Source organism: Mya arenaria, chromosome 4 (genome assembly GCF_026914265.1).
Source record: "Mya arenaria isolate MELC-2E11 chromosome 4, ASM2691426v1".
NCBI lineage: Eukaryota > Metazoa > Mollusca > Bivalvia > Myida > Myidae > Mya > Mya arenaria.
In genome coordinates, this window is record NC_069125.1 from 62289692 (window position 1) to 62302558 (window position 12867).

Consider the following 12867-nt stretch of genomic DNA (forward strand, 5'->3'; position numbering starts at 1 on the left):
TTTGTCAATTATCAGTGAATTGCTATTAAAACAGTTTGATGCAAAAAGAACGATCACATGAACAGACATTGGAGCAACTGGCCCATGGTTATTAACAAGGCCATATCAAATTAATTCAATGTTAACGGCCAGATTTCAATTCAAAGTCCACCTACCTGGCTGGAGAAATCAGACAAATTTGAGTCAGATGTTTGCATAATTCAACCTCTTTTGAAAGTATACAACAGAAGAATGGACAAGCTATCCAGCATTGTACAATATAAAAAATCCACTGAAGTATGCACATTAAGTTTAATAAATTATTTGATATAACTGTTTTTATGGTTGATTATATAATACCAGTGTTTGTTTTTCACAGAAAATGGTGCCGAATACAAATAAAAAAAGTATATTTTTTCACAAAAATTGGACTCAAAATTCACAATCCAAAATTACTTGTATAGTTATGTTAAAATGCATTCCTAATCTCTTTAAATTCTGTATCTTCAAGTGCCCTTGCTTTGTTTTCTTGTTTGAAATATACTATCATAAATTTACAATTTCAGCCATTTTGTTGCTATTTTTACAGTTCTAACAGCCCATGCCCCATTCACAAAAAGATAGGGGAAAAGATTGAATACTCTGGGGTTGTAAAATTCAGGATCTAAATTCTGAAACCAGGATTTAGAGCCTTTAACATCAGACTATTGTTAAGTAGCTGTTGTAAAGATTGTTTTTTTCTCAGACATCAAAAACAGGAAGTATGTTGAATTAAAATGACTTCGGTAACAATTTCAAATGGTGTCCAAGCCTCTTTAAACTGCTTAGGGCATGAATCCCTCATACTCAAATATACGCCTGGCTATTTTCAGAAATAACAATGAGTAGCTGATTAAAACACAGGAATACTTCCAGACATGGTTAATTATTATATTCACTTTATAAATACAATATCCCTTGTTATACTTGAGTATTTAAGATTTTGAAGAACTGTAAAATCTTTTGGTTTTGAAGAGCCAAAACCTACCAGTCAGATGACATTAAACAGAATCAATTTGGTTTTGCCTCATGATGGTTATAAGAAACCAAATTTTTGGGATACAAAGAGGATTATCTTGTTGGTATGCACAGGTATAAGACAGCTATAAGATAGACAGTAATCACCCTTTTGCAAGAAATGAGTAAGTGCTTATAAAAGAAATAAGCAGCTATTGAGTTATTGCATTATGGTGACAAACCAGTAACTGCTGTGCAGCCTGAATAACCAGAATAAACTTAACCTGTCTTTAAAACGTTTCCGTACCAGCTGAACAATCAGCTATGTAGATATTTAGCTACACGTCTGTTTCACAAAGTCAAGCTTTTGCCTGGCATGGTGTCATTATTGTCTTGCAAAATATCAAACCATGGTTATAACTAAAACTGCATTTAAGATCTTCACATGAATTTTACTGCATGTATAATCATTGATGATTTGCTGTTAGTGATGCATGTAGCAAGGCTCATGACAAGGCCCTGCCAAACAAATCCATTCGGGAAGGGAATATTGGCGCTGTCCGTCCGTCATTCCTTCCATCTGTCCGGAACCATATCTTGGTAGAGATTGGTCAGATAATGTTCAAACTTGGTCAGAATGGTCCCCTTAATCAAAACCTCCACTTGGTTTAGTAGGTCAAATCTTTGAGAAATCATGCCTGGAACCAAATATTGGTATTGATATGTTAGACTTTGTTCAACCTGTGGTCAGAATGTTCCCCTTGATGTAATTTTGGTAGACTTTAAAAGCGGGTGACATGGTGTCAAAAACTAGGTCATTAGGTCAAATCTTAGAGAAATCTTGGGAACAAACAGAAGCATTATATCTGCACCAATCTTCATGAAACTTAATAGGAATATTTGCCTCGATGAAATCTTAGATAAGTTTGAAATTAAGTCACATGGGTTCAAAAACTAGTGTGTGAAATATTTACTTTCTGGACCTTAATTGAAATTATCTTCAAGATAATCATGGTATTCTTATTTTTATCTAGTAAAATCAGGATAAAGTAAAAAATATGTTTAATGAAATAAGCTCAAGCTTGTTACACTTAATAATTTGTGAGAAATCGGGCCCAGGTATGTATCAATAAATGCAATTATATTTTCAGCAAAACAGGACATATAAACAATCTCTCTTATTACATAATATGTATGAATTCATGATTATGTTTTGTAATGGCTATTATATAAGGTGTTAAAGAATGTCATTAAACATTACTTTGAATTAACAAGTCCATTAGTTTTTTTAAACAAAATTTAATATGTTAGAAATTAAAATATGGGAAGCACTGAAGTAAAATCAAAATTAAAAAACTGCTCTCATTTAAAATCATGTTTATTCTAATATCCAGGTTGTTTCCATATACAAATACACGGAAAAATAATAAAATAGATCAAGAGCTTTAAAGAAAAAATATGCATCAAATGTACTAGTAGATGTTTCATATGAAGACAAAGATGGTTTATTATGCATTGTAATTAATTAAGATATATCCATTGTTCTATGTAATTATAGATTGTCGGCGTACAACCATCAGTACAGACAGGCAGGAGGGGACTTCAGGCGCCAGGGAGACATGTAAGTTTGTGTAGGAAATCAGTCTGATTATTGAGATAGAAAACAAATAAATGATCGATTGATAATAAAAAAAAATCATTTTTGTACAAACACTTCACATTTTGTATCTTGGCTATACAGCCGAACCCTGTTTAAGCTCAAACTCGCTTGGCTCGATTCCTCTTTGGCTCGAACTAGATGTAAAGGACCAAGTTATTTTTATTGAAGGTAAATAATCAGAATAGCTCGAAATCATTCAAGGCTCAAGATATTTTCACCAGTCCCTGGAAGTTTGAGCCAACGGAGTTTAACTATTATTTATATCTACAATTTATTTGTTTTGCATTTTCTGGCATCTCTGTTACGAATTTTTCACCCAAAATATCAGTGAGTATGAGAGCCCGCTGATAGCTGCCCAATACACCTGCTCCAGTATGCCCTTTATTGTCATTTCCTATTTATAGTGCTTCAGGCCCAAGTTTGAGTCTAACTTCATGTGAGCCTAGCATCAGTTAGTATGAGAGCCCGCTGATAGCTGCCCAATACACCTGCTCCAGGATGCCCTTTATTGTCATTTCCTATTTATAGTGCTTCAGGCCCAAGTTTGAGAACTTCACATGAGCCTTGCATCAGTTAGTATGAGAGCCCGCTGGTAGCTGCCCAATACACCTGCTCCAGTATGCCCTTTATTGTCATTTCCTATTTATAGTGCTTCAGGCCCAAGTTTGAGTCTAACTTCATGTGAGCCTAGCATCAGTTAGTATGAGAGCCCGCTGATAGCTGCCCAATACACCTGCTCCAGGATGCCCTTTATTGTCATTTCCTATTTATAGTGCTTCAGGCCCAAGTTTGAGAACTTCACATGAGCCTTGCATCAGTTAGTATGAGAGCCCGCTGATAGCTGCCCAATACACCTGCTCCAGTATGCTCTTTATTGTCATTTCCTATTTATAATGCTTTGGGCCCAAGTTTGAGTCACTTCACGTGAGCCCAGCATTAGTGAATATGAAAGCCCACAGATAGCTGCCCAGTGCGCCTGCTCCAGTATGCCCTTTATTGTCATCTCCTATATGTTATTCTTTAGGCCCCAATTGGAGCCCGAGACAAGTGAGCCCAGCATCAGTGAATATAAGAGCCCACAGATAGCTGCCCAGTTCGCCCACTCCAGTGTGCCCTGAATTGTCATATCCTATCTATTTTTCTTCAGGCCCCAGTTGGAGCCTGAGACAAGTGAGCCCAGCATCAGTGAATATGAGAGCCCTCAGATAGCTGCCCAGTATGCTCGACAGCAACACAGGATGTATGAGGAGGCGTCACAGAATATCGACGACCATTCTGTAAGTTGGCTTGGGGCTGGTTTCATGAAATCAGAATTTATTACATAATTTGAGATCTCATAAATATGAGCCTGAACAAAATTTCATGAAATTATTGTTGTTAAAGAAGATGAAATCAAATCAATATTATATATATATTAAGTAGCGGTGTTTTTTATGATTTAGTTTATAAATTGTATATCTATTACAACATCATTTCTCTTGTTTATGTTAGCGTTCACATCCCGGAGTGATTCAACAGATGTCACAACATAGCCACCCACCCCCATCTCTGACCCCCCACCCTCCTCAACCCCTCACCCCGCTCCCTCCCCCTCTTACCCCCCAACATCCCCATACCCCAATGACTCCCAACCCAAGTCACATGATGGGGGGCCACCAGGGTCACATGATCCCCCATAGCCATTCCCATCATATGCCCCAGTCCCCTATGACCCCCCATGGAGTAATGTCCCCGTCACCCATGACCTCTCATGGAGTTATGCCCCAATCCCCCATGAACCCCCATGGGGTAATGTCCCCTTCACCAATGACTTCCCATGGAATCATGCCTCAATCCCCAATGAACCCCCATGGGGTGATGTCTCCCTCAGCCATGACCTCCCATGGAATCATGCCTCCATCCCCCATGAACCCTCACGGGGTGATGTCCCCCGCCCCACTAACTCCTCACCCCCCTCACTCTCACCACATGCAGCCCCCTACTCCACAGAACAGGGGTCAGGCCCATGCTGTAAGTATTCAGCATGCACTGATGACAGACATTCATGTATGGTGATTGCTTTTCTTTTTATCAATTGAATCGCAACAAACAGAAATTGGTACTTTTCAGTGTAAATTTTTAAATAATCAGCTTTTATTTCACATCCAATTATTTATTTATATGTAATTTCACAGTATTTTAAGCCATGTATTTTTTTCAATGATTTTCTTAAGTCTATCACAAGCTTCTGTGCATTTGTTGCTAAAATTGGTTTTTATCATAGGCCTTGGTGATGTTACCTTAAACTGCTATGGACCTAAACAATACATCACATCACTGGTAGCCATTTTGTTTTTTAGTCATAGGTATTTATGAAGTCATATTTCTTGATGATGTCATATTTCCTTCTTCTCGATGGTTTCATTTTTAATGAGACCTGTTTCTGCTTGTTGCAATTCAATTGTTCATGTATGCTTTAAGTGTATCCTAGGTGCAGAATGTATTTGCTTATTTATTTGATTTGCAGATCAGCTGTAGTGTTTCCAGTACCAGAAAAGCTTTATTGTCTATTTTGTTATTTAAGACCAAATATTAGCTCGTCTATTTTTCGAAGAAAAATGTTTGTGTATTGTCATATCCTTGGTCTCCAAGGTTTTGCCGGCGTCGACATAATGCAAAAACTTGGCCTTGAATGTTCAAGCATGGTACACATATTTCCAGAGACAATATGACATGCTTAATAGTATGGCCAATTATTCTGGATATAATAATTTAGGGAGTTATGCCCCTTTTTGGACTGTAAACAACAACAACCAAACAAACAATGGCGTTCCCTTCACTGCCCTCTTGTATTATTTGATATTTACTGATAGGCGTTACTGCATTTTAGTAATGCTTTAGTTCTTGTGATATTAAATGTTGTCAATTTAAACTTGTCATTGAGCTCATGACCAATGATATTATTCAGTTTGAGGACTATACACCAAATGATTTAAAAGATATTTAATCTAAAGTTTGACTCTATTGTTGATGATGCCGTACAAACCAATCCCTATGTGTAAGGCATGCTTTGCATGCTTCGCAGGTGACTAAAAAACCCATTTAAGATTCATTCAAACAAAACTTGGTACACATGTTGCCTGAGACAATACTCATATGTATAAACAAGGACAATAACTCTGACTTTAAAAATTATTCAGTTATGAACTCTGACTTAAGTAATTATTTCATTATGTCCCTTGTTTGAAAATACAGTTACCTTCAAACTATTTTCTTAAAGTCTTGATGTTTGCTATATTTTTGAAAAGGTTTTGTTTGCTAAATTAATCTACCCATGTCCTTATTTTTGTATGTCTTTTATTTACACTCAATATTACTCTTAGGCCACACCAAATTGATATTTCGTTCCGCGGATTTACCGCTCCTATTTTTTTGAAAATGTAAAACAATTTTATTATTATTTTTTTTGTGCGCCCGCACCTCCATTTTGAACGCCAAGCAAATTTTTTTCAGGTAATAATTTATTAAAAGGCTAAAAATAATCAAGTATAATTTTTATACGCCAGTTTTTGTGTTTTTGTAAAGGGAAGTTACCGATGCGTAGTGTTTTTATACTGTATATCAATCGGTTTAGCATGGGTTTCAATAAATTCAATCAAGATGGCGGCTTCCGTTCGGTATAAACAATTGGCTCGAAGTTTGGAAATTAAATCTTATTTTTGACAATAAATATGTTTTGAGCATGCTTGAAGTCATTGTTGATCGTCTCATGCACTAAAGGAACATTATTTAAAGCAATCATTATTCAATAAAGCATGTGTTTCTGAGACTGGTAGCGATTATATTGCGTAATTAGTGACTCGTTTTGAATGGAAATCGGACAGGTCAACTTAACTGGAACATGAGTCATTGTTCAGTCCAAATTGATGTATCAAGCTCATTTTTGATCCAATTCTGACACAAAAAAAGTTTTGAACAAATATCTTTTCACAGATAGCGATATAAACACTGGTCTGGATATACCTCAACATAAGTAAGCCTAAGTTTATCACCTTATATTTTGTTTTTATTTGCAGCATAATCCAGGATTGTAATGCACTTGTCAATTGAAACCACTGCCCTGCCCACCCCTCGCCCTTGTTCCAGGGGTATACCGGGAACAGCAGAGGCAATGGGCTGTGTTTTTAACTTTCAGGTGGCCCCGCAGTGCCTAGTGAATGTGGTTTTGTCTTCATATTAAAAATAGTCGGGAATGGGCCTCACATAGGTAATAGGGGTTGCGGGGCCATTTGGGAGGGATTTTATCAGCAGTGTGTCTCTGCAGGTCGGGTATTTTACCCGTGTTTTGAGAGACCGGAAGTCAAAGTCCCCGCTATTCCGGACTTGGGGGGAGGGGGGGGTTCATGGGGGCATATACAATTGGCTGGTGCATAAAAACATCTAAATAACCAAAAAAGTACTCTGAAAAATACCCTTGTTCTTTTTGTTTTAATAAGCACATGTCATTGCATTTCCTGTGATAATAAAAACTAAATTTAGTCTATGTTATATGGAGTCTGATGTTTGATGATGCCTGTGTAAGAAATCATTTTTTACAAATCCAAAATCAATCCTAAGTTATGTCTAAATACAGTTGCATATGATGTTAAACTGATTCAGGTAGATTTATATAAGTCGTTTCAAACTTTTTACTAAAAGCAGGGCTATTTATTATTATGAATGAGCGTCATATTAAAGTATGTTTTAATTATATAAGAAATTAGATTTATCCATATAATGTTTGTACTAAACACGGATGAATAAGTAGTATGTATTCCGACATTTTCCCAAGGTCCATGAGAGGTTCAGTTCAAGATGCCTTTAAAATGGGTTTAAGGGCAATTATTTTGAACAGTCTTTCTTATTTATATTACCGGTAAATATAAGGAAAAATATATTTTTCGCTCTTCGCTCGCTTCGGTTTTTATGAAAACTGACAGAATTTTATTTATTTTATTTTTTTCGCTCTCTCGCTCCAATTTTTTTTGGCAAAAATCCGAGGAACTAAACATTGATTTGGTGTGGCCTTATAGTAAAAAAAGGTTGCTGACTTATGTTGTACAGTACATTTAGTTGTTAGGTACCATTAGTTAGTGCCAAATTAGTTCTATATTTAGAGCAATCGGGCAGGTAGGTTTTCATCCATCAGGGGCTGTATTCATCAAGCATCTTAATGAAATATTTCAACGAATTAAAAAGCTACTAATTTGTGACAATGCTTTTTTCAAATCTTATATATTTTTTTTCACTAAATTTATATATATATCATTTTATAATTGAGACTATTTTGTTACATATATGTTCATATTTCCATTGTCCAAACATGGTTAGTTTCCTTTGAATTCAGCTAAGAAAAAACGACAATTTTCTACTTTAAAGTTGAAATATCAACCTATGTTGCGTTTTATGCCCCCGAAGGTGGACATATTAAAATCGCACCGTCCGTCTGTCTGTTAGTCCGTCTCTCCGGCTCAATAACTCGTGTCCGGGCTGTAACTTTTCCTTGTATGGACAGATTTTAAAATTACTTGCCACATGTGTTTCACATACCAAGGCGACGTGTTGCGTGCAAGACCCGTGTCCCTACGCCTAAGGTCAAGGTCACACTTAGTGTTTATTCACAATGGAGTGCTGCATATAAGGACATAGAGTATAAGTTGTCGTGACCGGGCTGTAACTTTCCCTTGTAATGGACAGATTTTAAAATAACTTGCCACATATGTTCCACATACCAAGACGACCTGTCACGTGCAAGACCCGTGTCCCTACCTCTTAGGTCAAGGTCACACTTAAGTGTTTATTCACAATGGAGTGCTGCATATAAAGACATAGTGTATAGGTTGTCATGTCCCGACTGTAACTTTCCCTTGTATGGACAGATTTTAAAACAACTTGCCACATGTGTTCCACATACAAAGACGACGTGTCATGTGCAAGACCCGTGTCCCTACCTCTAAGTTCAAGGTCACACTTAGTGTTTATTCACAATGGAATGCTGCTTATAAGGACATAACACTGTAGGTTGTCAAGTATGGGTGGTATGTTTTTTATGTTAAGAGGCAATTTAAAGTAACTTGCCATATGTATTTGACATGTAAAGGCAAGATCAACTTTTTATGTTATGACCTTGTTCATAGATTAATGTCACATTCGGGGGCATTCGTCACATACTGTGACAGCTCTTATTGATTTGAATAAGAATCCAGCATGAAATAAAACAAACATTTAAATCTAAATTAAAGACAAATATTGTTGATGTTACAAGGAATGATTCTCCCATCACAGATACAAATATTGGAGGCCTTCATGGTTGATTTATCCACGGGCGGTATTCAATATTCTCGTAGTTTATTTCCTTATCCTTAGACATGCATCAGTGATTCAAATGAGTTGATTGGTCAATTAATTTTACAGTCCAATCAAAACACTCAGATTCTACTCATAATGTGAGATTTATCTAAAATGGTTACTGAATATGGCCCCAGAAATCTTTTAATCAACCAATGGATACAACTTATTACCAAAGACTTTCAAAGTATATTTTATCAGAGCCTCTCCAAGTGTAATGCAATTATGATCATGAAACTCGCAAGCCTATGAACATAAAAGTTGTTTCGTTAGATAATTTGAAAGAAAAAAAACAATCTCATTGATATTTCTTTGTAGGCAGAGAAGTATGATTTCTTTTAGAGTTTTGAAATTAAAATAACAATGATTATATAGGTTTCTATATGTGTGGACCTGCGTGTGTGTGTATGATGACCCTTTATTATTGTTTTCAATGGCGAAGTCAGCTGAGCATGAGGGGCATTTGTTGTAAAGAAAATATTTATTTGTGTTTTCTATGGCACTTCATTTTGAAACTTAATGCTTAAAAGGACTTGCTCATGTTTTGGGACTTAATTTTTTTTCCTTCCCAGTAATGCATCTGAAAACACTTATATTATAATTTTTTACTCTTTTATACCGAAATTGGAGAAAAAAAACATCACTTGAAGTTTAAAAATTATTCTGCTTTTAGTGGGATGCAAACACATACCAAAATAGTATTAGAAGGAAGAAGTAGAAAACAGACAACAAAACCACTCACCCACATGGACTCATTGTCAAACAAAAGGATTACTTAAATTTTAAACCTTTTCTTGATTTGCATTACTTTTGCTATTCAAAATCTGGGACAATATTTGAGCATATAAATATTATCAACATTTGTGGAAGGGTTTGGACCAGCCGTCAGTATCTTAGTACACTCGTAATGAGTTGCAACACTTTATTTCGTCAAAAATAAGTGCATTTTACAAATCGTGAGCGAGTCACTGAAAAGGTAGAAAGTCAAGATAAATGCGCAAAAGAAACATATTATTAATTTTGCTATATTATGATGTTTAACTCATTTAAAATCATTCCCAGTTAAAAACCGCGCAAAATGTTGCTAATATTTTTTATCTGTATGCAAATTGTTTGCTTTCTTTGTTTTGATCATTAAAGAGAAATGAGTAATTAAAATATTATAATGCATTCAAATTATTACATTCCTTTGTGCATCTATCAAGACTTTGTACCTTTAAAAATGGAATCAATCTGGTAAGGCCTTTATAATGCTCTTGTACAATTTTTAATCATTAAGTTTTTATCAAGCATTAATCATGCTTTCATTTATTTATTTTATCATTTAATATTAAAAAATTGATTAAAAATAGAACATTTTATGTATGTATCAGGGAAGACGTTCTATTTTCTCATTATTTTTTACTATTAAATTTCTTGAAATACTAGATTACTTAATGATAGCATTCACATCTGTTCATATGCCATGACAAGTTTAGTTAATGATCCTGTAATGAATACTGACAGTCTGCATATCTGATTTAATTAACACTTCAGCGAGATTGATTTTCTAATGACAGCATCAGATTAACACTTAAATACTATATTTAAGATTAAGTATTATAACCCCAACATAAAGTGAATCATTAAGAATTTTACACCGCATTTTCTCTTCATTACGCTGGTTCCTAATTGTGATTCACGTCTCTAATTTCAGTCAGACTACAGTACTCATGGATCGTACTAAAGATGGGTTGCCATGGATTCCAAAGAATATTTCTTCCTATTCATTGTGTTGTAAATGCTGTTGTACTGTCAGTAATAATGTTTCAAGTATTTTTTGTAATAAATCCAAGTTGCGAGTGATTTTAAATTGTTTCCTGATAGAGAACAAGGGTAAAGTCATTACAGCATTGAGAGTGTTTAAAGGTTTCATTCATTTACTTGTTAGCACTAAGGCTGTTTTGCCCAATATTTTAGATTTGTTTGATAAAAATACACTGTTGGCCATTTATCTCTGGACAAAACCATTATGTAAGGGTTTTAAAAATGCTGATGTCAGTGTTAAAAGGGTGCTGTGGTGTTACAGAAATGCTGGTATTTTTCATTAACATGTTAGTACAAAGATTTATTCCAATATTTTAAATTTGTTTGTAGAAATACACTGTTGGCCATTTATCTCTGGACAAAACTATTGCTCATATCAGTGTTCAAAAGGTGCAGTGGCATCAAACAAATGCTGATATCATTCATTTACATGATTAAGTACAAAAAATTATTCCAATATTTTAGATTTTATTGTAAAAATACACCGTTGGCCATTTATCTCTGGACAAAACTATAACTAGTATACAAGTTTTTAAAAAATGCTCATATCAGTGTTAAAAAGGTGCTGCGACATCAAACAAATGCTATTTTTCCTGTTTGCGAACCAATATTTCTCACGCATGCCGATCATATGACCATTGATAATTTACTGCAATGTGGGTGGCATGTATTCTTGTCCATACATTTATGGTCAAAGGTGTACTACAAGAAGTGTTTTTTTTGTTTTACTTATTGCTGGTGTTCTGTCATATTAGAAATTTTATCATTATATGCTAATGAGGTATATTCTTTTATTGATAAATCTAGTCAATTTAATCATGGTGTATTATTTCTTTCATTTATTATTTATTTTTTCATTATAATAGTTATATAATATTGCTGTTTTAAATGTAAATCGTGTGCTATTCTTGTTGTCAGATTTTGTAGAAATTGTGAAATATATATGTATGTGTTCATGTATAGATCTTAAGAATAGGCCAGAACTGAAATATATTAATAAAATAAAGAAAATCTGCCAGCCTGCCCCATATTTATAGGGAAATTTAAAATCCAGATGAGTATATGATTATTTTTATTTTGTCTGGCCTTTCTATTGAGAATAATAAAAATGTGCCATTTCTTGAACTTCTAGCTTTTAGATTTATATAATATTATCAGTTCTGCCCAGGAAACGACTTACTCGAGAGTGATTTTATAAGCTATCAGTTCTGCCCAGGAAACGACTTACTCGAGAGTGATTTTATAAGCTATCAGTTCTGCCCAGGAAACGACTTACTCGAGAGTGATTTTATAAGCTATCAGTTCTGCCCAGGAAATGACTTACTCGAGAGTGATTTTATAAGCTATCAGTTCTGCCCAGGAAACGACTTACTCGAGAGTGATTTTATAAGCTATCAGCTTTCATTTCAAATAAGTACAAATAAAAACTCTTAAATTATTTTAATTTTTTTAAATTATACATTGTATTCTGTTTCACATTGTCTTATAAATAAATTTTGTTTGGAAGGATGTGTTATTTGTTTTACATGTAGCTCATACATGTTTTAAGGGACTCGTTGGTCAGATATAAAAAAAAAATATGATCAGGTGGAAAATCTTTAAAAAGCAGCAATAATAGCAATTACGTTTGCATCAAGATAATAAAAATTATATTTTAAGAAATAGTTCTTAGCTTCAAGACACTGTTTCTAAAGCATTTGGATACACTTGCTTGTCATCCATGAGATTTATTCTCGCCGGAAACGAGAGAAATCTAGATTACACGACGAGATCTCACAATAGTTCTTTCTTTTTAGGGAAACAGTAGCAGCCCCTACAATTCAAAACACTTTTGTCAATAATTATGGGAACTTATGACTGAAAATGCTCTTTGCCATAAAGCTTTAGTAACGCTATTGGAAATAGAATTAATTCAGGCTTGGATTTATAAAACTCTGTCCAAATTAGAATCTGCCGGTGGCTATTTGGTGCTACTATGACCAAATTTACCTCAATTGAAAATCTTTTACAGTGATGAAAATGATGATGTTTGTTTCTATCAAAAAGGTTTTAGAAATGTA

At 34.7% G+C, this 12867-nt stretch overlaps 1 protein-coding gene across 1 annotated transcript in view; it reads left to right on the top strand.

The window, feature by feature from the left end:
* LOC128231730 (cohesin subunit SA-2-like) overlaps positions 1-12180 on the top strand; it is a 50293-nt gene extending 38113 nt beyond the window's left edge. The window contains exons 31-34 of the mRNA XM_052944867.1: positions 2534-2596; positions 3783-3912; positions 4127-4645; positions 10698-12180. Of these exons, the coding sequence (XP_052800827.1) occupies positions 2534-2596; positions 3783-3912; positions 4127-4645; positions 10698-10727 (742 nt within the window). The 3' untranslated portion in view covers positions 10728-12180. The remainder of the gene's footprint in view (positions 1-2533; positions 2597-3782; positions 3913-4126; positions 4646-10697) is intronic.
* Positions 12181-12867: the final 687 nt, after the last annotated feature.